Consider the following 24269-nt stretch of genomic DNA (forward strand, 5'->3'; position numbering starts at 1 on the left):
CCACAAAGGCATAACAGCATATTGGTATAGCATTTCATAGGCTTTTTACTGTGTTAGGGTTTTTCCTCCAAAGATAGCATGCTCATGAGATTTTAAATTAGAAGGCCAGGGTTTGGGTCCTGCTACTTAATAGTTGTATGATCTTAAGCAAGTCACTTCCTTTCGCCCTTTTCTCCTCATCTGTAAAATGGGTACATTAGCTATATCTCTCTTACCAGGATGTGTATGAGGACAAAATGAAGTGAGGTTTGTGAAATCTCTTGGACAGCTGCTAAATGTTAGAATTTAAATAAATGATATGAGTTTTTTAATTCTCATGACAATCCTGAAAAAAATTGTTAGGACCACAAAGTGATAATTTCAAAGATAAGGAAACTGAGGTTCAAAGAGGTCACAAAACTAGAAAGTGGTACATCCTAAAATAGAACACTTTCTTCTAGTTTCAAGGCCCACTAAACCACATGTTTTCCTGGACTTAAAATGTCAAAGTGGTGGGGAGGGTCGGGGGAAAGGCAAAAAAAAATATTCTAGGGAGAGACAGAAGAGCAACAACTTGAGATAAAGAGAAAGCATTTGGTGTGTCTAAAAACATCAGGCAGCAGATCTAAAGTAAATCAACACTGGTGTAAAAGAAATGGGGCAGTAGGCCCTCAGTTAGAGGAAGAGTCTGGGTTAGTTATCAGAAAGAACTTCCCAATGGGTTAAGAAGACAGGGGTCTTTCCTTTGTGCGGTTGATGGAATGAATGCCTGCTGTTGGATATACAGCGTGCCAAGGGTCCTACGTTCATTCATGAACACTTAAGTACTGAGCACCAACTGTATATGCAAGGCACTGGGTTGGACCCTGGTGACATGAAAAATCAAAATGATCCCAACCCTCAAAGGACTCCCAAAGGGCTAAGTCTAAACAGGTCACCTAGCCACTCTGTGCATGGGGGTGTTGGGGGAGTGGTTGTTCAGGCAAGGGTCATTCCTCCGAAAAGCTTTATAGCCCAAAGCTAGCACACACAGCAGCATCCTTGACCACTTTCCCCATCAGAGAAAGGAATAGTGGCTAGACAGTCTCACTTCTGAGGCTTATGTCATTCACAAGGTCTTCTGAGAGGGGGCCAGAGAGATCAACATCTACAACCAGTTACCACCCCACATGCCAGGGCCACTGCCCTTTGCTTTGTTTCTCTTATTTCCCCTCCTCCAGTTTATCTCGGTATCTTTCTCTCCTCCTTACCCCTGGCCCACCCACCTGCTTGCCACCCTGCACACCTGTACAGTGGTCAGCCCCCAGCGTGGGAGAAAAATTGCTCACAATCATTGGCTCCTGCCAGCACCAGCGTTTCTCTTCTTCCCTCTCCCACCTCCCACCTCCTCCTGCCCAGCTCCCCACCTCCACCCAGAAAACACACACACACACACACACATACACACACACACACACAGACCAAAGCCTAGTTTAACTCCTTCCTTTCTCCCAACTTCAGCTTGCAGGCGGGGGTGAGCTGCTTGACCGAAGAGGGGCCGAGGAGTCTGGGTGGGGTAGAGAGGCAGAAATAAGGCTTCAGAATTCTCCCTGCCTGTCAGCCTGGAGCATGCTGCGACAGGCTGGCCCCAGAGCTTAGGGCTGGGACAGGGTGGAGGCACCACTGCAGCAGCAGGAAAGACTGGATAAGAGCTTTGTCTCTCCTCCAGATCAAGACATTTTCTACACATTTATTACGCACCCACTATGTGCCTGCCAGTCACCGAAGATTCATCTGTAGGATCAGAAAATGATGTTTACTAGAATCGGCTATCTCTATTGGGATGTGGTTTCATGGGATGAGATGGTACCTAGGGGGTAGGGATTGGATGAGAGTTGCTGTGGCCAATCTCCTCCTTAGCTCGAACTTGAAGGAAAGGCCACAAGACCATTTTATCCCTTGCCTTTAAGCTTTTAAAGGCAGCGATTACTATTTGACAGATCTCCAGAAAAGGAGATTGTCCAGCCTCCCTTATATGAATACTCTTGTCTCCTTATTCTAACACTGGTTAGTTCCTTCTGCTGTCTCACCTCAATTCCTATTCCTGCAGTTTAAACCCATTTCTCTTGCCCAGAGCTCAATGGAAGCAGAGTCATTGGGCCGTCAAGAACATATGTGGTTCATTCAACCTTGCAGCTTTCCAAGACCTCAGAATAAAGAAGAAAAAGGCACCAAGTAGCTCATCCCAAGCTGCTCCAGAGACAGAAGTTACAAGCAAAGAGGGGTCTGATCCAATGAGGAGCTGGTGGGAGGGAGGGGACCTGGTGAGAGATGGAGAGGCAATTCCCTGGGGAAGGCGAACAGCAGTCAAGAACCTCCTCCCTCACCTCACTTCCCCTGGTCCTCCAGGGGCCTCTGGGCCACATAAGGAGGTAGAAGAGATTCCATGTTCTGTTCAAACTCAGCCCTTTCTCTGTGGGGGCCCCTTCCCCAGATAGAGGCAGGCAGAGATGTAGGTCTGCACAAGCCACACGCATGTTCACACACAGCCTCTGTGAGCATGCCTCAGGGATATACCCTCACGGGTACAGATTCAGATACACAAACACCAGCCCTGTCTGCTCTCTGCCCAACACAAGCAAACATGACCCCCACCACACACACACACACACACACACACACACACACACACACACACACTCACCCTTCTTTTCTTCTCTTGGGCCTCAGAAATGGCCACCTCTATCAAGAAAGAGCAGGTGAGCAGATGGGTTGCTGAACTTCAGGCTAATAATGGTCCCTCTTCATCATACTGCAATGTGTTACAGCAACGGGGAAGTCCAGTGAGAGCAGTCCACTGAAAGCCTGTCCTGGCGGCAGGCTAGAATCAAAGGCAAGGCAAACATCAGGAGGCATCTTGAACACCGGCCTTGTCTCGGCCCTGGGAGAGTCATCCATCAACTGGGGAAGGGGTCTCTGCCCTGGGGCTTGCCATTTGGGAGGCCCCTGCACTGGGGTTGCGCCCCTCCACACAGGGCCAGGGGGACCAGCCTACACGGAGTTCATACCTCTCCTCTTCAAGACCACACTCTGGGTACCAGACACTCTGGAATTCCTTGCCCAGCACTGACCCTTGCTTGTAGGGCCTGCAGGTCCTATATTCTGGCCCTTTCTCCTGAGAATGAACAGATTGTAGCACCACATGTGGTATCTGAATGCTTAGGCAAAGGGTAACCAGGGACAGTTATGGGGGAAGGATGGACACAGCCCAATGTGCAAGCTGGAGTGTCTACACACAAGTGCTAGAGGCCCTCTGCCATGTCGCGGGAGCCGGGGCTTGAAAGAAAGGGAAGATGGCCCAGGGGACATTATCTCGGAACTGCCATGTTCTGAGGAATCAGAATTCTCAATTCCATCCTTGCCCTTCAGGTCCTCTCAAAGTATACTTGTCAAAGTATATCTTATTTGGCAGTTTGTTAGGTTGATTTGTAAGTTATTTACATCTATGTATGTGGGCCTCAATTTGCACTCCTACCCCTGCCCGCAGGTGTTGGGGTTGCGGGACTTGCTCAGGGTGACCTCTGAGCTGGGGAGAGGACATTGGCTGTTGCAGAAGAGCCTCTGGGCTCCAAATCTTTTCTGGTGGGGTCCCAAGCATCCCCAGAGCGGGAACAGGAGCAGGATAGGATGGTGCAAAGCCCTGGGAGTAGGGTTGGGGGTGCTCCTGCCTTTTTTGCTGCCCTTTGTCCAGGGGAGGAGCCTGGAGGCCAGAGCTGCCCAGGGCCTGGGCCTGGTCCTGGTCTTTTGGGTGTGTGCCCAGACACTGGGGAGGGCTCTTAATTATAGAGGTAGCTTCCAGAGACACTTTACTGCAAGGTGCATGGGTGGGCATGGAATGTCAAAGGGAAAACAGGGAGACAAGAAAACAGAGATAGGATAGGCCAGAAATAGCACAGACCAGGGCGAGATACCAGAGGCCAGTGAGGGTAGTGGAGGGAGCTGCTGGAGGAAGGTCAGGACCTCTCCAGAGAATGTCTATCCTGGAGTTGCCCTCCCTTGCCCACCCCAAACTCTCCCACACCCCCCACCCTGACCCTGCCATCCAAGGTGCAACTCCAAGACTTCAGGAGCCCAATAGGATGGGCTGCAAACAGACTTTATATTCTGTTCCTGGGTCTCCCTGGCTCTGAGCACCCCCTCCTGAGCAATGGGGGTGGGAGGAGGGAGAGGGTGAGGCCTTGCCACCAGAGTTACCCCTCTTCCTTTTCCTGGCTTGGGTGACTTCACACACAGGCTGACACAGCTAGGGCCCCACCCACCCCACCAGTCTGCCTGCCCCTCCCTCCGCTGACAAGCTAGGAGAGATGCCTGCCCTAACAGGTGCCCTTCCCACAGAGAAGCCACCCTTTCTGTGTGAGCGCGCGCGCGCGCGCGCGCGCGCGCGCGCGCGCGCACACACACACACACACACCAGGAATTTTTTCACCCCCATTTGCCCAGAGTCCTTGGGAAGAAAAAGAAGGAATTGTCCAGTCAGAGCCTCCTTCCTTGTATATATAGCGAAGCTAAGACTGGAGCCAGGAGATGAACTTCCTTAAAATCACACAGGCAGATTCCTGGCAGGACTTAGGACTTGAACCTTTTTCTTCTGCCTACCAGCTCACCACTCCCACCTTTCCATCCCGACAAAGGTGGAGATTCAGTGTTGGGAGTGGAGATGAGAAGCAATCTTGTGGGATGTCAGCCTGAGGTGTGACTTCAGGAAAACCTTGGTTTACAGAGCCAGGGCTGGGGGAGGGGGAGGGTGAACTGGGCTGGCTGGCTCTCCTCAAGGGTTTAAATCTCTAACCTCCCCGCACTTCCTCTAAACCCTTGAAGCTAGAGAGGGGACCTCCCAGAGCCACAGCCAACAATTATGCAAAGAGACCCTTCCCCCAGTTCACCCACCCTCTCCACCTCCCTGGTCTCCCAGCTCCATCCCCACCTTTGTGGGAACTGGGGTCAGGACTTGGAGGTCCCGGCTTTGTACATTAATTCCATCTCCCCCAGTCCCAGCCCATGGCCGCCAGGGAATTTGAGAGTTGAGATCCTTGAATATTTCATCAGTTCAAGAAGCAGCCAACTTACAGCTCATGGATAATTTATGGCCCCAGCAGAGAACCTAGAAGTAGTGAGAGGGAGGGGCGCGGAGTATGGGGGCAAGTGAAGATTGGCCCCCACTCTGATGAGGGTACCTAGAAAAGTCAGCTCCATCCAAAGTGAAGGGGTTGGGAGGAAGGCCAGAGATATTTCCATTTTTGAGGATACCAATGTATTATCGAAAACAAACAAACAAACCAAGGTTATCACAATAATTGTGCTAAAGGTTAAAATCATATGACAAGCATTTTCTGACTTCATTCCTGTCTCTGTGTCTCTGTAACTGTGTGCATAACCTCATTTGGAGATAACAAAAAATATTAACGAGAAGTCCTTCATGGCTGTGAGGTTCCCCACACCTACCCAAGCCAAGGAGAGAAGCCAGACTCCCACTTAGGTTGGCTGACTGCCTTCCCAGCCTCCTCCCCCAGGAAGGCCATGAAGGTTTAGCCCAGTGGTGAAGGGGAAAAGAAGGACTCTCAAGAGGCACCTTTTACTTTGCCCTGGAAACAATATTGTGCTGTTTTTCTAAAAGGAAAGATGGAAAAGGTGACCCAAATGGAAAATGTCAAGTTCTCTTGGACTCTTCTTTGCAATTTAGTGAGTTTTTTCACAGATTCAGAGGATCAAGTACATATGTGTATGGGGCAGAGGGTAAACCAGCAGGCATGTCCTCCTCCTTACCTCAGTTTCCCCAGCTGAGTCATGGGCATGAGAGGTGCTCCCACACCAAGGGCTGTTTGGGGGACAGAAGAGATGCTATCCAGGCACTCCGGCGCCAGGTGGGTACAAGACGGGCAGTGATTATGGGGTGATGTGTCGACAGGTTGGCTTGGGTTTTGGGCTGGAGCTGGCTGGGGTAGGTGGCCCCAGCCCCCAGCATGCTCCCATCTAATCCCTAGACATCGTGGAGCTTGATCATAGAAAGGCCGTTCAGCAGGGCTGCTCAAGCCTAACTTGAAGTGAGCTCCGGCCCTGGACACCCAATCCAGCCTCCCTGGGCTCAGTTTCCCCATCTATGAAATTGCAGGCATCTGCCAAAACTATCCTTGGAGAAAGGTTGCAAGAGAAGTCCTGAATGAGGGCCCCCAGGTAGGGAAAGCTGGGGGCGGGGGGGAGGGAGGGTAGGCTGGGTTGGGCCCCTCAGGTGCCAGGACTTCTCCAGTCAGGTCATGCAATTGGCCCTAGTACCAACTGGACAGCCTTCTGACACAGGAAGGCATTATTCTTTGTCCCCAGGGGAGACCCTACTCTCTCAAAGGAGGTAAGAACACAGGGCTAAGACTTCAAGAACTATTTCCGAAACCTAAGGGAGGAATTTCTTCCATTGAAAGTTACTGGAATTTTGGGAAAGCCCATGGTTGCCATCCCTTCTCAGGATTCAAGAAGAGGCTGCTCTAAGAGGCCCCAGCAAGTCTGTCCCCAGCCCAATCCCCTGGAGCTGACAATAGGGGTTGGATGTTAAGGGGCCGGGGGGATTGACTACCTGCTCTTCCTCCCCTTCCTCCTTCCCCTCTCTCTCCTTCCCTCCCTTCCAGAACTCCTTGCCCCCATTCATGAGCTGTGGCAATGTGGGTGTTTTCTCTCCACATCTGGCCCTCACCTTCCTCTCTTCAGCCTCAGCTGACAGCTTAGAGGGACAAAGCCAACACCAGAGACCAGGGCTTTGTCACCTTTCTCTCCCTTCTCCGAGCAGCATTGATTTAGGGAGAAAAAGTTCAAATGAAGCTCAGCTACCATCCACCTTGAGGAGCCTTGGACAAGCTGCTTCTCATTCCTCAGCCTCCCCTGTGGCAGAGGGAATCGCTATTTCCCCCTGCAAGGCTATTTTGAGCCTTATAAAGAACCTGCCAAGTGCCAACCACATAGTAGCTACCCAATACATTGTAGTAGTGATGTTCTCCATAGGATGGGCCCTTTCTAGGTCCAGGACACCTCTGTGACATCCGAGTCTGGCCCTATTACGTGAGGTCACTATTCCCAGTGCCCTTTTGACCTTCTCTAACCTTCTATTCCCATTTTACTATAGATGCCATGACTGATGGGATGCTGGGTGGGGTGCTAGGGGTGGTTAAGGAGGGGGCTAGGTGACACAGAGATGTGGAGGAGGCAAGGGCGTCTGGGCTGGGTGGGGTTGGGGCCCACGCTGGAACTCGCTGGGATTCTGTCTCACCGGTTTGGGGAGCTAGCCCAGCAGTGGGGAGAGGCCAGCATCAGGGAGAGGCAGGAGGGGCTGGCGCTGCCTGGGAAAGAGGAGCTAAGTAAGGCGCTCTGGCTGGGAGGGCCAGGGCTAAGGCCTATTTGGGGGCTTGGTGCCTAGAGAGATGCCTGCCTTCTGCTCCCAGAGACATCCTCCTCACACACATACCCGACTCACCACTCCGAGACATCACTATCAGATGCACACTTGGTCACACATATCAACACGTTTCCTAAACTGCAACCCCTCCACTCTCCTCGTCCTCTTGCCCAGCTCTATTTTCCATCTCACTTATTTAACACCACCGGATAATTTATGTATTATAACACTTATTATTCACTGCCTGTCTTCCTGCTGGAATGCAAGCTCCACCAAGGCACGGTGGTCGGCCTGTTTTGCACACTGGTGTATAACCAGCACCTACAATGTGCCTGGTATGTAGTAGGTGCTCAATAAATATGTTCTGAGTGTGTGAATGAATCCCTCTAGTACAGCGTTCATGAATGCACGGAGACGCTCGGGGACCCATGTGCAGAGACACGGTCAGTCACCCATGACGCGGCCGCGGACAGGCGTTCTGACACATGCACACAGCCTCGCACATCCACACAAGAGACCAGCACACAGACCTCGCTCCCGCAGGCACAGGCACTTTCAGACTCATACCCAGCCATCCAGATTCCAACACTCCTACTCACACAGGCAAGCTCAAGCACATCCCCGCTCCCCACCCTATGAAGTGCCAGCCCCAGAGGGCAGTCCCTCCCAGCAGCAGGGGGCAGGACTTCAGTGAAGCTGACAACACAGCAGCTTGAAAGGGGCAGGGTGGGGCAGGGACACCCTGGCACCCGGGAGCTCCCAGGAGAATCTACCACTGCAGACCCACCTATGGGAGAGAGGGAGGGAAGGAGGTAGGAGTGAGGTCACCTCCCAGCCTTGACCCAGCCCATCTGAGCTCTCACTCTGGCTTTCCCACCCTCTTCATCACCAAAGGGCCAGGAGAGGTCTGGGACCAGGCGGGGAGTCTTTCTGGGCACAGAGATGGGTGGGGCCCAGGCCAGACGACCCAGCACCCCTGGGAGTAGGTGGGTGTGTGGAAGGTGAGAACTAGGCTTCCCAGCTTCAGCTCCACCCTCCAATGGGAGAGAAGGCTCCTCCACTACCCTGCCCCCTGGGAAGTCAGAAAGCTGGGGAGTGGGGCAGAACTGTCACCTGGCAGGCCCTAACCCAGAGTCCCTCCCCAGAGAAGCCTTTCTGTCCCCATGTCCCAGCTGTGGAACACATGGGGGACACTGGTGAGTCACAGGGCTGGCTGGTAGCTGCCTGGCACCACTCACCCCCACATCTCCGGACTCTCTGGCACCTGGAGCCAATGCAAGCTTGGGCAAGATGGTCTGGCAGTTCCACTGCTACTATGAAGTCTCGCACTACCAAACTGTATTCCCTAGGGCTGCTCTGGCCACTGAAATGGGGACCCGAATCTTGGCTGTGGGATGGAGAATACACAGAGCAGGGAGGATAAGACATGTTTGCTCTGACTCTAAGGAACCCGGGTCCGTCAACGCCTGAAAAGTAATAACTGGAAGTAAATTTCCTTGGTCGCCTCCCCTCACTCACCACATTCTCCAAGGGAAGTGATGCTGAACTAGGGAAATACAGGACATCTCATCTGGGAAACCTGAAACCACCATATTTCCAGAACTCCTGTCAAGAACTGCATCCCCCCGCCCCCTGGTGGCAGATTGCAATTACACGCTGCTGCTCCTGGCTCAGAGGCCAGACTGCGCCGCTTCCACCACTCCTGAATTTACGGATGAGGGCAGATGGGCACAGAGGGATGGAGGGAGAAAAGGACCTGCACCCTCACCACTCAGCCTGGACTCCAGCCTGGACCCCAGGCATTATGAGTCATTCAACAAAAAACATTTATTGAGCACCCAGGGCTAGTGTACCAGGGACCTCTGGACTTCTGGTCCAGGGCTCTTCATAACGCCTGCTGCCCTTCTTCTGCCTCTGCAATTCAGGCTGAGACCCCCAATGACGAGGAGCTGGAATCTTCTCTTCCAGGAGACTGTCCTAGTGGGGCGAGCACTAGGAGAAGGACAGGCTGTCAGCAGCTGCAGCACCACCATCCTTTGGTCCAGAGACCCAGTGAGGAGGCAGGAGAGGTCTGGAGAATAGCACTCACAGGTGGGATGAGATGGGGCCTGGTCAGCTCTGTCCGTTTTACATTTTTAATAAATAGTTCTTGCTGACGCCCAGGCTTGTGCCATAGGACCCAGGCTTGTGCCATAGGACCCAGGCTTCCCAAGCTCTTGAAGGATGCAGGGGTAGACCTCTTCTCATGCTATGTCAGGCTCTGGCTCTGCAAAGCGAAGGAGAGAGCACTGGGGTTAGCCTCTCACCCACTCCCAGCAGGTGTCTGGGGGGCGTCCTGCAGGGAGGTGGGACAGGCCAGAGTGAGACTCTCCAGGAACAGGTCTCGGCTGGCCCCTGCTTCCAGAAAGGATGCCACCCCCACCAAGTGAGACAGGGGTTGCCAACAGGTTGGAAGTCCCCAGAGGAGGGATCCCAGCACCCAGCATGCATATCCCCCCGTCTCTGTAGCTCAGTGCCTGGCTCTTTCTGTCAACAACCTCCATCCCAGGTTGCATCCCCATCCCTCCAGCAGGACTCAAGTCACTGACCAGCCTCAGCCTCATCACCCTTGGCGTCTGGCTCCTGCCACCAGTCAGAATAGATGCCTTCCTCGTAGTCACCCTCCCCCTCAAACTCAGCATCTGAGGGGCGGTCCTCAGGCTCCAGGCGAGGTTCTGTCTCCTCCAGCTCCATCTAGAGCAGCCCCAGGAAAAACCACATCACTGAAGGCACAAACCCAAAATCAGCTCCCTTCCTGGCCCAGGGGCCCTCCCACCTCATCTCAGTCTCAAGATCTCACACAGGAATGATGTGAGGGCTTCTCCCACAAAGTCATATTCCCAATAGGACTCCCCAAACCAGTGCATGGGGCTCCACCAGCAGATTCAGTGGTAGCATAAGCATCACCCTCTCCACAACCCACCCTGTAAGAATACTGCTAGTCCATGCATCCTGTCTGCTCATGCTATCCCCAGCCCCGAATGCCTTTATTCCCTCGTGCCTGGATAGCTCTTGTCTATTTCTCCAGGATGCAGCCCTTGCTGACAACCCTGGCTGGGTCTGGAGTCCTCCTCTAATGCCCTGTGCTGACCTCTCCCACAGAGAGGGAGTTTGTGCCTTCCCTGTTACCTGTGAGCTCCTTGGGAAAGGGACTATGCCTCTCATTAATTTGCACAGCCCCAAACATGATGTCTGGCAAACAATTCTCACCATATGGTATGAAATGAGCATTATTCTCCCCAATCAATGGATGAAGAAATGGAAATTTGAGGGTTACTTAAGACCTGCCTGTAGGCTGCCCAATTAGGAAGTTGTAGAGCCAAGTATGGCTAGCACCAACCTGGGTGCTAAGAGTGAAGACCTGGCCCCTAGGTTCGATGAGATCGAACGAACAAGGGAGTGGGTAAATGAGCACTGGGCAGCGACACCTCGGAGAATTCAGGCTGTCAAACCCTCATCCAGAATCAACATAACACTGTGGTCCTTCCTTCCTGGTGTCCTGCATTCATTCATTCACTCATTCATGGATTCATTCTAACTCAGTTTCTGAGCACCAGAGCTGAGCCAGGTGCTGTGAGAGAGCTAGGAATAACCTGGTCTCCCTTCCTGGAGCACAATCCTCTAGGAGACTGGCTGGAGAAGGGGACTAGGGATGAGATGGACCAGAACTGTAAATAAGACCAGGTCCAGGGAGGCATGGAGGATCAGAGTTGGCAATGCAAGCCCAGAAGACAGAGCCAGGGCATGCATCAAGGGCTTCCTGGAGGAGAGACCACCTGAGCTAGGCCTGGGAGAAACAAGATTCAGACATATAGAGAAGGGGGCATGAGAGAGAGAAGGGGGGCACTGAGCAAGGAAAGAAGGCAGGTATGAATAAAGGACAGGCGAATCTCTCCTGCTTCACAACCGCTGACTGCTAGGAGCTGGGCTGACTTTTGGTATAGTGGCCCCAGGAAGAAGAACAAGGTATCTCCATCACCACCCAGCCCTGGAGGGCAAGGGCCACTTACCTCATCATCTGACTGCAGATACATGTGCGCGAACTCCAGCAGCTCCCGTAGCTCAGCTGTCTGATTGTGGTAGAGCAAGGCCTCCTGGGAGGAAAGAGGGAAAGTGAGGTGAGCTGGACCCTGCTGCCAGACAGTGGAGAAGCCAGAGCTCCTAGGATCTGGGTCCTCTGAACCATTCCCAGTTCAAGGAGCCTAGAGCAGGTATCACCTCACATGCTGATGGAAAAATCTAGCTGCTTGGAGTGCTAGGTTAAGAAGGATTCCGAGGGCTCAGAGAGAAAGAATGCCTCAGTTGGTTTGCAATGTCTGTCACTGACAAGGGAATTGGGCTACCATGTGCCCCATATTTGCCAGTCTTGCCCCAGACTCCCAAGGGGGAGTTCAGGTTGGGGATCCCTGGGGAGAAGGACAAAGGCCAGTAGTGAAGATGATAAGGGAGGGGAGGGGAGCAGGCAGGCATGGACAGGTATTTTTGTACCTGCCACATCCCAGGCACTGTGCTGGCAAGGCTGGCTGTACCACCCCCATTTTGCAGATGAGGCAACAGATTCAGAGTCAGCAGTGTTCCCAGGACTACACAGCAGGTGCGGCTGGGTTTGAACCCAGGATTCCAAACACAACCCACATGCTTTCTTTTCACTTCCCATCCTCCCTTCCGAGGAAGCCAGGATTTTTAATCAAACCACATGGTCCTGAGAATGCCTCAGAAGGCAATGCCCACCTCTCGGGGCTGGAAGTCCTCCTCCTCCAAGCCCCAGCGAGCCCGGTGGAAGCGGTAATACACCAGGTTCTGCTGCATGACACTGTCCTCAGGGTCGAAGAGCATGTAGCTGGCAGCACTCCGGGCGGCCTGGCGTACATCATTCACTGCAGACAGAGAGGAGTGAGGAGTAGCCCTGGGACTTTCCCACCTTCAGGGATGACCCCCACCTCACTCCCCGCTATCTCCCCATTCAGTCCGGTGCCTCTGTCTCCCCAGGCACCTCCCAAAATACCTGTTAGGCATTTCAACCCACCCACTAATGATGAAAGCGAGGATATATTGGGCACTTATTGTGTGCCAGGCCCTGTGTAACTCATTTAAGACTCACTGTTATTGTTATCTCCATTTTACAGACAACAAATTCAAGGCACAGAGAGATTAGGTAAACTGTTCAAGCTCACAGAGCTGGAGAACACTGGCACTGGGGGATGAGAGGCTGGTGGCCCAGACCTCAGCCTCTTTGCCAATGGGATCCAGAAAGGGTCTCCTGGCCTTTTGGTTCTCAGCCCCTCCACTCTAACTTCAGCCTGTCTGAATCTTGGCATCTCTGCATTGCAAGAACCCTGGAAATTATCCATCCCAGCCCCAGCTGACACCAGGATCTCCTTCAAGTGAAGAAAGCCTTAAGTCCTGGTACTACTTTTTATTAGCCATGTGACTAATAGCCCTTTGCCCTCTGAGCCTCAGTTTCCTTATCTGAAAAATAAATCCAGTAATGTCAGCTGCAGGGGTTTGATGGGAGGATCAAATGCGATAAACAGATGTGGCAGGGCTTTATAAACTGTCAAATGTTGTGCACTTGTTGGCAATCTAGTCGTTTACCCAAGAGGCCCTTGAATCCTCCCCTGAGGCTGCTCTCTGTTCCCTCCCACAAGCCTCTCACCTGCCCCACCACCTTAGGCTTTCTCTCCCATCACCCAGGGGCCTCAATTCTGAGGGATACTTCCTAAGACTGGGATGCTCCCAGTGCAGTGCTCTCTGTGTCCAACCCCCCCGCCCCCCACCACCAAGCCCACCAGGAAGCTCACACTTGTAGTAGGCAAACTGCAGGTAGTGATACATGGTGGCCACAAACTTCTCCACAAAGTAGCCGCCCACGTTGGGGGTCAAGTTCGCCTCACAGTCCACCTTGCACTGCAGGGATTCTGCAAAGAGATCTGTGGGGTGGGAAGCACCCCCAGATGGGTGGGTGAGGAGCTGGTGGTGACAAAAAAAAAAAAGTGACTTCCAGTCTCAACTCTGCCTGCAGAGCCTCCTGCAATCACAGGAGATAATGTGGGTAGGATGAGTAATGCTGAGGAAGACCACTGTGGATGAGGCTGATTTACCACCCACAGCTCATTCCCCACCCCAAAGCCAGAGGGAGCCAGGGTTCTCTGGGAGAGTGGCAGGTGAAGTTTGGAGGTGGAACTGATACCCAGATAGAAAAGCTCAGGACAGCCCATTCTGCCCCCTACTAAGGAATCCCTGGAGTTACAGACTCCCCCCAGCCGCCCCAGACTAGATGTGATTTCTGGCCACACACTGCTTTGGGCACACACCTGTAGGGCTATTTCCCACCTCAGCTGGGCAGCTTTGCAGCTGCATTGACCTCTGCCTGGAAAGCCTGTGAACTCAAACCTCCCCAGACCCTTTTGGGATGTCACCACGTCTCTGCTGATACCCAGGTACCTTGGCCACTCCCAGTGGCAGGGGATCTATTTCCCTGTTTGTCTCTCTTAGCCGACTGACTGACTGCACGCTCCCCAAGCACTTAGTAGGTGTTCTATAAATGTGTTGAGGGGCCTGAAAGAGTTCTGGGAAGCAGGGAGTGGTGGGTAGTTGGGAGGGATGTCCCATGGGTTTGGGTGGGGTACCTGCTATGGATGGGTAGAAGTCCTTGAAGTCCACCTGTTCATGGGCCCCCTCGCAGCCAGCCAGACACCGCGCAAAGATGACCAGGTACTCGGCCAGGGCCCGCTCCATGTCTTCCGTGCTGCCACGGAAATCCCCGCTGTTGTAGAGCTTCACTGCCCGGAGGAACACCGCCTGGAGGGGAGGAACACCGCCTGGAAGGGACCCTCGACATACTCCCCTCCACTCCCCTCCTCTTCAAGCCCTATGGGGTCGTCAGGGAGGAGCGTCAGGGCCAGCCCTCCCCCTGCAACCCACCTCGTAGGGCTGCGCCTCCAAGTCCGTGAGAGGCTCCTCGGCCGCGTCCAGCATCCCCCGGTAGTAGTTGAGATACTTGGCGGTTAGCTCGTGCTTGGGGTTCTTCTGGAGGAAGGTGTAGGCCGCAGCCAACGCCTTCTCCAGCCGGTTAGCCTATAGGGTGGGGACAGAGCGGGTCAGTAGGGCCAGACTGACTCGCGGCCCTGAGCGCACAAGCGGGCTTGGGGCTCGATGACAACGCTCCCCTGGACCCGACTGAAATCCGACGCCGGCTGGGAGCGAAGAGGCCGAGCGGGGCCCCAGGGCGGGTAGAGGACACGGGGTGGGGGCGGGGCGCCCACCTTGAACTGCGCGTAGTGCAGGTACTGGTAGGGCAGGCGGTTCTGGAAGTCGCGCAGCAGCTGGCGCGGCGGGTAGGGCACCTGGAAGGCTGGCAGCGTCCGCTTGCATCGCCGCAGGCAGGCGGCACGCTCCAGGACGTGGCCAAAGAGCCGCAGCTCGCGGGCCCACTCGTCGCCGCCGTCGGGGCCCGGCACAGGCCCCGGGGCCGCGGCCGCGGGCGGCGCCTGCCCGCTGCAGTTGGCGTGGCAGAAGGCCTCGCTGTCCCGCAGCAGCCGGTGCAGCCGCAGCGCCGCCTCCAGGTAGCGCGCGCTCTCGCGCCAGCTCTCGCCCTCGTACTGCTCCAGCGCGTGCCCGTAGGCCGCCGCCAGCGGCATCAGGTCCTCGGGCGGGAAGCCCCGGAAGCTGTACTTCTCGTACTGCGCCCCGGCGCTGCCCAGCAGCAGCCACAACAGCGCCCAAGCCGCCCGCCCCATACCCCCACGGCGCCGGCCGGCTCTCCCGGCGGAGCAAGCGTCCGGGCCGGGTTGGCTAGCGGGCGGGCGGGGCAGGGGCAGGGGCCCGGCCGGCGTGCCCGCTGGGTCTTAGCGCCGGGCCCAGCCAGGGGCGTAATTGCCTGGGGTCAGGTCCCCAGAGGGCCAGAAGGCTGCGTCTCCCCTCTTTTCCGAGGGCACAATGGTGTCCTGAGTCCCCTACGTTGTCCTGGCCCTGTTCTTAGGTGCCTTCCCCTCAACGAATGATGACAGGAGAGACGTTTCCTTCAAGGATGGGGCGGCCGGAAAGCCCCTCCCCACACCTTAAGATCCAGAAATAGAGGGAAATGCCACCTCCCTCTGCTCTGTCCAAGCCCTGGAACTTGGTCTTCCATCCGTCACCTTGCCTCTTCTGCACACGCCCCACCCCCCTAGCCCCGAAGGGGTCACGCTAAGTGTTCCCCTACTCTGCGACGGGGAAGCGCACACCCAGTTTTACCCCGCACACCCTCCGCTCTCGCCACCTCCTCCTACTCCATCTCCGTCCCACGTCAGAAAGCCCTTCTGGCAATCCGGCTGCTGCAGGACAAAGTAGTTCCTCCTCCCTGGAGAAGCCGTCCCTGGTATATAGGGGTTGGGGCAGCACTGAGATTCTGAAGCCTCGCCAACCTCCTGGAGAGGCCTCGCCACCCTCCTAGGTTTGGGGGTGCCAACAAAAGAAGCAAGGGATACCTTAGCCCGGCTTTAGGACCCGGGGGATCCGGGAAAAAAAGACTTTTTTTTTTTCTTTCATTTCTTTCTTTCTTTCTTTCTTTTTTCTTTTTTTCTTTTTCTTTATTTTTGGTTAGGAGTCAGCTCCTACTTCTCATCTTTCTCGAACCTCCCTCCCCCGCTAGGCCTCAGGTCTCTCAGGCCGGGGTAGGGGAAAAGGGTGGAATTCCTCGGTCTCTAACGCTCTCAGCCTGGCCCTCGTCTCCTATTCCACTCCCCCTCCCCGCCCCGCCATCTCAGTCTCCCCAGCCCCCATTCCACGTGGACTGGCCAGGGCGGGGGTGGGGAAGGAGGACAGGAAGGGGGGGAGCCAGCTCTGAGAGGAGGGGTGGGGTAGGAGGTTGGCGGCCGCAACTCTCTCCCTCACTGCCGGCGGTCCCAGCTCCAGGCACCATGTTCCGCACCGGGCCCCCCAGCCACACCCTCCTCCGGCCCCCGCTGCTGCAGATACTGCTGCTGCTGCTGGTTCAGGCGGTGGGGAGGGGGCTGGGCCGCGCCAGCCCGGCCGGGGGCCCCCTGGAAGACGTGGTCATCGAGAGGTACCACATCCCCAAGGCCTGTCCCAGGGAAGTGCAGATGGGAGATTTTGTACGCTACCACTATAACGGCACTTTTGAGGATGGCAAGAAGTTTGACTCGAGGTAATGGGGTCGGGTGGCCCCAGAATCTCTACTCCCCTTCCCTGAGCCAGGGCCAGGCGCTCCTAGGTCCTGGGTTCCCTTCTTACCCCTTTAAGCTGTGTCTGCTTTCCGGTACTCCATGATTCCCTTAACCCCAAACACAGCACCCTGGGTGGATGGGGAGGCATCCTAGACATCTATCTTCCCAAAGATAGATCCTCTGCACTCAACTTCAAACCCCGACCTCTCGAGGGATCTCAATTTCTTTCATAAAGCTCCCCACATTCCCCAAAGTATATGATAATCAAGGTGAACTGCTCTATTTACTTAACAGCACTTTATTTAAAGACGTGGGGAGGGGACTTTCTGGTCCACGGCCTTGTCAGGGGAAGAGCATGGTCTCTGCTGCATGTGGTTTCAGCCTGGGACCCCCTACATTCCCACCCACCCTGACTCCCTTCAGGTTCCAACCCCAGGTTTCAGTGCCTTTGCAGATAGAGAAGAGAGTGGAGAGGGGAGTTTATCAGCAGCCTGTGGTTAAGCAGCGGGCATTCTAATAAGACAGCAGGACAGATCTGGAGTATAGGGCATAGCTCCATGTGGAGACCCTGTCAACGTGTCACAATTGGACATGCCACCCTGGGCTCCTCAGAGGGTTTCCATACCTCCTTCTCTGCGTCTTCCTGCACCCCCACCTCCCTCTATCTTAGCTGTACCAGGTCAGAGCTGCCACCCATCTTGCCAGGCTTGGGGCTTGAAAGACTGGCTTCTGGGCTGGTCCAGGCCTTTGGTCTGCTCTGGCAAGTGCACTTGCTTTGGTGGGGGCAGGGCAAGCAGGGCTGCATGTCACCCTCAGTTAAACCTTGGGCTCTGGGGACACACATGAACCCCCAAGAAGTCGTCCCTCTTAGATCCTTCCCCAAGACAAATAACTTGGCCCAATGGAAATCAGTGGCCATGGCTTTGGGGGCAAGCAGTATATTGGGTGAGAACATGAACTCCAGAGTCCAAGACCCTGGGTTCAAATCCAGGCTATAACCATGGACAAGAAATTTTGCTTTTTTAAGCTTCACTTTCCTTATCTGAAAAATTGAGATTAAAACAATCTGAAAATTGAGTCCCTACTTCCTAAGGCTGATGATAGGACTCAAAAAAGATGATGAATGAAAATGAACTTTGAACAGTGCCTGGCGATCTGAAAGTGGGTTCAGTACGTATTAGCCTTGACTCTGGGGAGAACTGGATGCCCCAAAAGTATTTAACTGGTGCTGGAGCCCTCACAAGAGCACTGTGAAGGAGGCAGGCCAGTCAGAACAACAGCTCAGTGGGCAAAATGAATATAGGCAGTAGCCAGGAGTACAGCCCTGAGCCCTTGACCACTAGGAGTAGGGGAGGGGTTTGGAGTTGTGGGACGACTGCCTGGTGGGGACTGACTCTGGGAGCCTGGCTGGCCTCAGTTCATGTAGTGCTGAGCCTGGAAATCTTGCACAAGCCATAGCCCCCTTTGGTCAAAGTAAAAATCTTCCAGCCTCCCTTAACTTCTGAAAACTGCAAAAAGGTGCTAACCCCGCTCTCCAGAGCCCTCCCCCACCCCCCGCCCGCACCCACCCCCAGGTCTGCTTCCCCTTCCTTTCTTCCTTGGTGAATAAATGGTGCAGAGGCACAAACGTGGGCTTTGGAGTTCCACAGACCACATGTTGGCTGTGGCCTTGGGCAAGTCGCTTTGTCTCTCAAGTCTCAATTTTTCTCATAAGAAAAGTGAAAACAATAATGCCCACCTCGCAGGGGAGACAATAAGATCATGAGTGTAAAATGCCAAGCATTGAATCGGCTTATCCTAAGTGCTCAATATATGCTCTCCTCCCTCACCTGGTGAAGTACTTAGCACCCCTTTGCCGTCAGGAGATAATAGCAGCAGACAGGGCTGCATCCACCCCCATCCCAGGAGAATAAAAGCCTCTCCTTGGGGACTTCCTTTTTGTAACTGCCCAGCCTAGTAAGTTAGGGGTCACGGCTGACCTCAGAGGGAGGTGAGGAGCATGTGGATCTACACGTGTGTGTGGGGGGATTGCGTGTGCATGCATGTGTGTGTACACACCTGTGCAAAAGGTAACATCTGGCTTTGTGACCCTCACCTGTACACATCTGAGTCCACTGTATCCCATCTGTTCTCTCTGTCCCCCAGCTATGACCGCAGCACTTCGGTGGCCATCGTGGTGGGCGTGGGGCGCCTTATCACTGGCATGGACCGAGGCCTCATGGGCATGTGTGTCAACGAGCGGCGACGCCTCGTTGTGCCTCCCCACCTGGGCTACGGCAGCATCGGCGTGGGTGAGAAGGGTTTGGGCACAGGCGTGGGGGTGGAGGAGACCAGGAAGCAGAATCCACGACCTCGGCGCCAGAACACCGAAGCTCGGAAAGGGAGGGCGACTTGCCCAGAGTCAACTGCATATGCAGTATGAACAGTGGCGGGTCTGGGACTAGAGTTTCTGTCTCCTGTCCTGAGCTGGGAAGAAGGGAGATAACGGGGCCCTGGGTGGGATCATGGCTTGACTAGGAGGAATGGGGACTAGCGGTGGTAGAGGGGGAGGCCGCGCAGGACACTCAGTCCTCCACTCCACCCCGCAGTGTGAGGGCTGCGCTGAACATGAGCTCCTGCTCCTCTGCCCTCACAGCGGGGCTCATCCCCCCGGATGCCACCCTCTACTTCGATGTGGTCCTGCTGGATGTGTGGAACCAGGGAGACACTGTGCAGGTGAGCACCTTGCTGCGCCCACCCCACTGCCCCCGCATGGTCCAGGAAAGCGACTTTGTCCGCTACCACTACAATGGCACACTGCTGGATGGCACCGCCTTTGACACCAGGTAAGTGCTGGAGGGAGCCCTGGGGTGCTGGGGACTGTGGCGTGAGGGAAGTCCAGGGCCCATCCCGCCTTTTTCTCCTCCAGCAGCATTACCTCTACCTCATTCTCTGCAGCTACAGTAGGGGCGGCACTTATGACACTTACGTCGGCTCGGGCTGGCTGATCAAGGGCATGGACCAGGGGCTGCTGGGCATGTGTCCCGGAGAGAGAAGGAAGATCATCATCCCTCCGTTCCTGGCCTATGGCGAGAAGGGCTATGGTGAGGGCAGGAAGGGACTCGGGATTCCCAGAAGTGGGCTGCCCCATACAGTTGTTTGGGTTGTATACTGCACAAGGGCGCCTGGCCGAGGAGGCCAGTAGGGATGAAATCCAGTCCTTGGTGATCTTCTCAGTGAGAAAGGGTGCTTTATTCTTATTCACACAGAGGTTCAGTATGGGTTGGTGGCAGCCCCAGGGGAAACCCAGCACAGGCCTCACAGGCGGAGCAACACCCAGGACTGCTGAGGGCAAGGAAAGGGCTCTGGAGAGCGGGGTTAGCACCTTTTAGCAGGGTGCTCACATAGCTCTCCTGAGTCGAGGAGCCCGGTCTGCTCTCCGCTTGTATGGTTCAAGCCTGTCTTTTCCCCAGGGACTGTGATCCCCCCACAGGCCTCCCTGGTCTTCCATGTCCTGCTGATCGACGTCCACAACCCGAAGGACACCGTCCAGCTGGAGACGCTGGATTTGCCACCTGGCTGTGTTAGGAGAGCCATGGCTGGGGACTTCATGCGTTACCACTATAACGGCTCACTGATGGATGGCTCCCTCTTTGACTCCAGGTCAGCTGGCTCCTGAGAAGGGAGGGTGGGGCTGGGGGGAAGGCAAGAAGCGGAGGCAGGAAGGAAAGTACCAGGTTCTAGGGTCACCCGGGCGGCAGCTGGGGGTGGTTCTGAGCTGCCTGCCAGGGCAGGGGCCCCTCTGACTCCCTGGCTGGCCCTCCCCGCTTGTGTTGCAGCTACTCCCGCAACCACACGTACAACACCTACGTGGGACAGGGTTACATCATCCCCGGGATGGACCAGGGGTTGCAGGGCTCGTGCATGGGGGAGCGCCGGAGGATCACCATCCCCCCGCACCTCGCCTACGGGGAGAACGGGACTGGTAGGCCTGCTGCCCCTCAGCTCCTCTCCTGAAGCGCTCGCTCGCCTTCCCCCGCGGCTCTGCCCTCTCATCGCAAGAGCCAGTCACCCACCCCGTTCTTGCCACACGGACTCCGTCCTTTTCTCCAGGACGGTCCCTCCATTTCTCCCCTTCCACACTGGAGAAGGACTCCTGAGTTTGGGGAGGGGGGATGGTTATGGAACAACAGAAACAGCCTAGCCCTAGGAAGCAGAGACCTGGATGTGAAACCCAGCTTTGCTGGAAGCCTCAGTGTCCTCATCTATAAGATGGGACTAATCACATTCATCAGCAGAGTAAGTTACTGAGAGGTCGAAATACTGCGTGTAAAGGGCTTTCTAACTGGCAGGTCCCTCCCTCCCCTGCCCCCGAGAACAACTGGTTATGTGGGCAAACATCCCATCCTCGTCCAAAACCCCAGGACAGTTGCATGGAGACCTTGAGCAGCCCCTGCTAGACGCCAGGCTGATCCACTCCCCCATTCTGGTCCCAGGAGACAAGATCCCTGGCTCGGCTGTGCTGGTCTTCGATGTCCACGTCATCGATTTCCACAACCCTGCAGATCCAGTGGAAATTAAGACACTGTCCCGGCCCCCCGAGATCTGCAACGAGACCGCCAAGGCTGGGGACTTTGTTCGCTACCACTACAACTGCTCTCTGCTGGATGGCACCAAGCTCTTCTCCTCGTGGGTCCAGGGCAGGGCCAGGGCTGGGCAGGTGGGTGGGCCCAGGCAGGGGGCGTCCTCCCCAGAGCACCTCCTTTTCTCCATAAGTTTCTGTGCATGGGGGGCATAATGGGCAGGAGGGGGAAGGGAGGGTGAGGCTGGCAGTAGAGGAGCTACTATTCCATTTTATGGAGGAGAAATGGAAATAGGAGACATGGGCCCTTAAGGCCACACGTTAGGGGCGGTGGCAAGATGAGAGAGGTATCCCATCCCTAAACCATTGGGCCCCACACTTTGCTGCGTGGGGTGGGCACCAGGAGTGACTTGGGAACTGGGCCTATAGCGGGTGGGGGACAGGGAGGGCACTGACCTGGGAATCTGCTCCTCCCCTAGGCATGACTACGGGGCCCCCCAGGAGGCAACTCTAGGGGCCAACAAGGTGATCGAAGGCCTGGACAGGGGCCTGCAGGGCATGTGCGCAGGAGAGAGGCGGCAACTTGTGGTGCCCCCACACTTGGCACATGGGGAGAGCGGAGGTGAGCGGCCAAGACTGGTCTGATCTACCCCCTTGGCCTCTTCCAGGAGTTCTGTAAACATCCCATGCCCCACTTTCCTTCCTCCAAGAGAGGAAACTGAGGACTGCAGGCCGGGGAGCACACCGGGCAAGCTGCGAAGCCAGGCCCCGACCCTGGCCTGATGGGAACTTTCCTTCTCTTCTCCCTCCCTCCAGCCCGGGGCGTCCCTGGCAGTGCTGTGCTGCTATTTGAGGTGGAGCTGGTATCCCGGGAAGAGGGGCTGCCCGAAGGCTACCTGTTTGTGTGGCATGAGGACCCTCCTGCCAACCTGTTTGAAGACCTGGACCTCAACAAGGACGGCGAGGTCCCCCAAGAGGAGGTGGGTGAGGAGTTCAGTCCTTACAGTAAGCATTCCCATACTCTCGGTCCAACAGAAGCCAACGTGCATGGTGGCATCTAGCAAGAACGTGGTGCATGCCCAGCATCGCACCTGTGCCCATGCTCCTGCACCAGTCACGGTGCCTTGGGTTCCGGGTCCCTGCCGTCTCTCCCGGCACTCACGTGGCCCATTTCCCCTGCCACTTCCCTGGTCCTGCTCAGGACCCCAGCACTGGCTCGTTTCCTCTCGGCCCTCACTGGCTGGCCTTCCCCTGGGATTTCTTGCCAAGGCCACCCTCACACCCACCCTCCCCTTTCCTCTCCACGCTCCCAGTTCTCCACCTTCATCAAGGCTCAAGTTACTGAGGGCAAAGGACGCCTCATGCCGGGGCAGGACCCAGAGAAAACCATAGGGGACATGTTCCAGAACCAGGACCGCAACCAGGATGGCAAAATCACCTTGGAGGAACTCAAGCTGAAGTCGGATGAGGACCAGGAACGGGTCCATGAGGAGCTCTAAGGGCGGGGCTTGGGCCCAAACCGCAAAGTCCCACTTCTGGGGGGACAGTGGGCAGTGGGGCTGACTTCCGGCAGTCACCCTCCCCTCTGCTGGGATGAGGTCTGAGAGCATCTAAAGTGGTCAGAGGAGACAACTCTGGTCTTCCCACCAGCCCAAGAGTAAAATCCACAGCACAGACCTCTACTTGGTTTTTCTCTCCCAACCCCACACTTCTTTACAAGCTTTGGAGTTACAGAGCCAATCTGGGGATTGGTGAAGTCTGGGTTGGGATGGGAGGCCATTGCTGGCCCCTGACCTATACCTCCACATTGCCAGACACTGAGCAAGGTCAAGCTTATCATTTATTTCCCCAAACTTCCCCTCTATTTGTACTTTACCTCACACCCCCAACTCCAGCCCCTCTTCCTGTCATGACAGCTCTCCGGAAGCATGCACCAGGGCTGGCAGGACCCCCAGCCTTCCTCCCTGAGCTCTGGCTGGCTCCAAGGGAAGGGGGGCGCCCCGGGAGGGCAGCCTTACCTCACCGTCCCAGTCACCTGTCCCATTCCCCCTCACTGCTGGGGTGTGTGTCACCTTTCATGCCTTAAGAAGGCTGCCTTCTCTAAGGGGCTGAGCAAGAGGAAGAAAATGAAAAGGTGGGGTGAATAAACCTACTTAGATGGGTCTTAGGGCTACAAAATGAAATCCTTGGTTTGGGACTAAGATAAACTTGGAAGGGCTCACTGGGGACTAAGGGGGTGGGGGGGACAGGCAGAATTCTGCACACTTAAGAGGCTAAACTGGTGTCAGATCTCTCTCCTTTGTGCCAAATAAAAGACTAAACCAGAAGCCTCAGCAAGTGGTCTTTCATTGGGGGGAGGCCCTTAGACCCAAAGACTGGGAAGGAAGGGGAACGAAGCAGGCTGTCTTTATGCCTCGTCAGCTCAACACTGTCCCTAGGTCTCAGTCTCCCTTTTGGAGGCTCCTGCCTCCCTGAGGCCTATTCCAGGGACCCTGGCCATGGAAAAGGAGCCCCAGTCTGCGGGAAGGAGGGTGGGGAGTGACCACAGAGAAGGGCCTGCGGGGGAGGTGTGGAGAGATGGTCCTTGTCTCCTAACTGTCCCAAGTGAATGGAAAGATGAGGTCCCTGATCTCGAACACAACATACAAACTCAAGGATTAAACTGCACAGGTCAGATTCCGCTCTTTCGCACAGATCGTTTCCAATACCACAATATTCCCACCTCTCCCTGCTCCTGGCTGCCGACCATTACCACCTGCCTGATCTTCCCCCTCATTAGAGGGAATACAGCATCACCCTCCCTTTCCGCTCCTGACCATTATGCTCCCCATGCACAGAACTTATGGAGAAAAGCAGGTGCTATGGGGAGGACGCCCCCTGCCTGGGCCCACCCACCTGCCCAGCCCTGGGCCTGCCTTGGACCCACGAGGAGAAGAGCTTGGTGCCATCCAGCAGAGAAGCAGAGAGCAGTTGTAGTGGTAGCAAAGTCCCCAGCCTTGGGGGAAGAGTTGCTTCAGTGGCAACCAGTCAGGCCATCTGCCTTCACCTGCCCTGCTGGACTCTGGCCAATGCGATGGAGATGGACCATGGGAAGACAGGTTAGACG

At 55.4% G+C, this 24269-nt stretch overlaps 2 protein-coding genes across 2 annotated transcripts; one reads left to right on the forward strand and one right to left on the reverse strand.

The window, feature by feature from the left end:
• Nucleotides 1-9198: 9198 nt before the first annotated feature.
• On the reverse strand, nucleotides 9199-16180 carry P3H4 (prolyl 3-hydroxylase family member 4 (inactive)). The gene is made up of 8 exons (XM_016150828.2): nucleotides 14701-16180; nucleotides 14360-14512; nucleotides 14065-14236; nucleotides 13237-13365; nucleotides 12167-12312; nucleotides 11446-11529; nucleotides 9985-10129; nucleotides 9199-9662 (listed from the first exon to the last, which is right to left on the reverse strand). Exons 1-8 carry the CDS (start codon nucleotides 15172-15174, stop codon nucleotides 9640-9642), a joined length of 1326 nt encoding a protein of 441 aa, XP_016006314.1. The 5' UTR covers nucleotides 15175-16180; the 3' UTR covers nucleotides 9199-9639.
• Nucleotides 16181-16254: 74 nt separating this feature from the next.
• FKBP10 (FKBP prolyl isomerase 10) lies at nucleotides 16255-23490 on the forward strand. The gene is made up of 10 exons (XM_016150830.2): nucleotides 16255-16583; nucleotides 18748-18893; nucleotides 19238-19427; nucleotides 19540-19685; nucleotides 20055-20244; nucleotides 20421-20566; nucleotides 21078-21270; nucleotides 21643-21785; nucleotides 21980-22143; nucleotides 22477-23490. The coding sequence occupies exons 1-10, from the start codon at nucleotides 16336-16338 to the stop codon at nucleotides 22660-22662; spliced, it is 1752 nt and encodes a 583-aa protein (XP_016006316.1). The 5' UTR covers nucleotides 16255-16335; the 3' UTR covers nucleotides 22663-23490.
• The last annotated feature ends 779 nt before the right edge of the window (nucleotides 23491-24269 follow it).

Source organism: Rousettus aegyptiacus, unplaced genomic scaffold, assembly GCF_014176215.1.
Source record: "Rousettus aegyptiacus isolate mRouAeg1 unplaced genomic scaffold, mRouAeg1.p scaffold_m13_p_6, whole genome shotgun sequence".
Classification (NCBI taxonomy): Eukaryota; Metazoa; Chordata; class Mammalia; order Chiroptera; family Pteropodidae; genus Rousettus; species Rousettus aegyptiacus.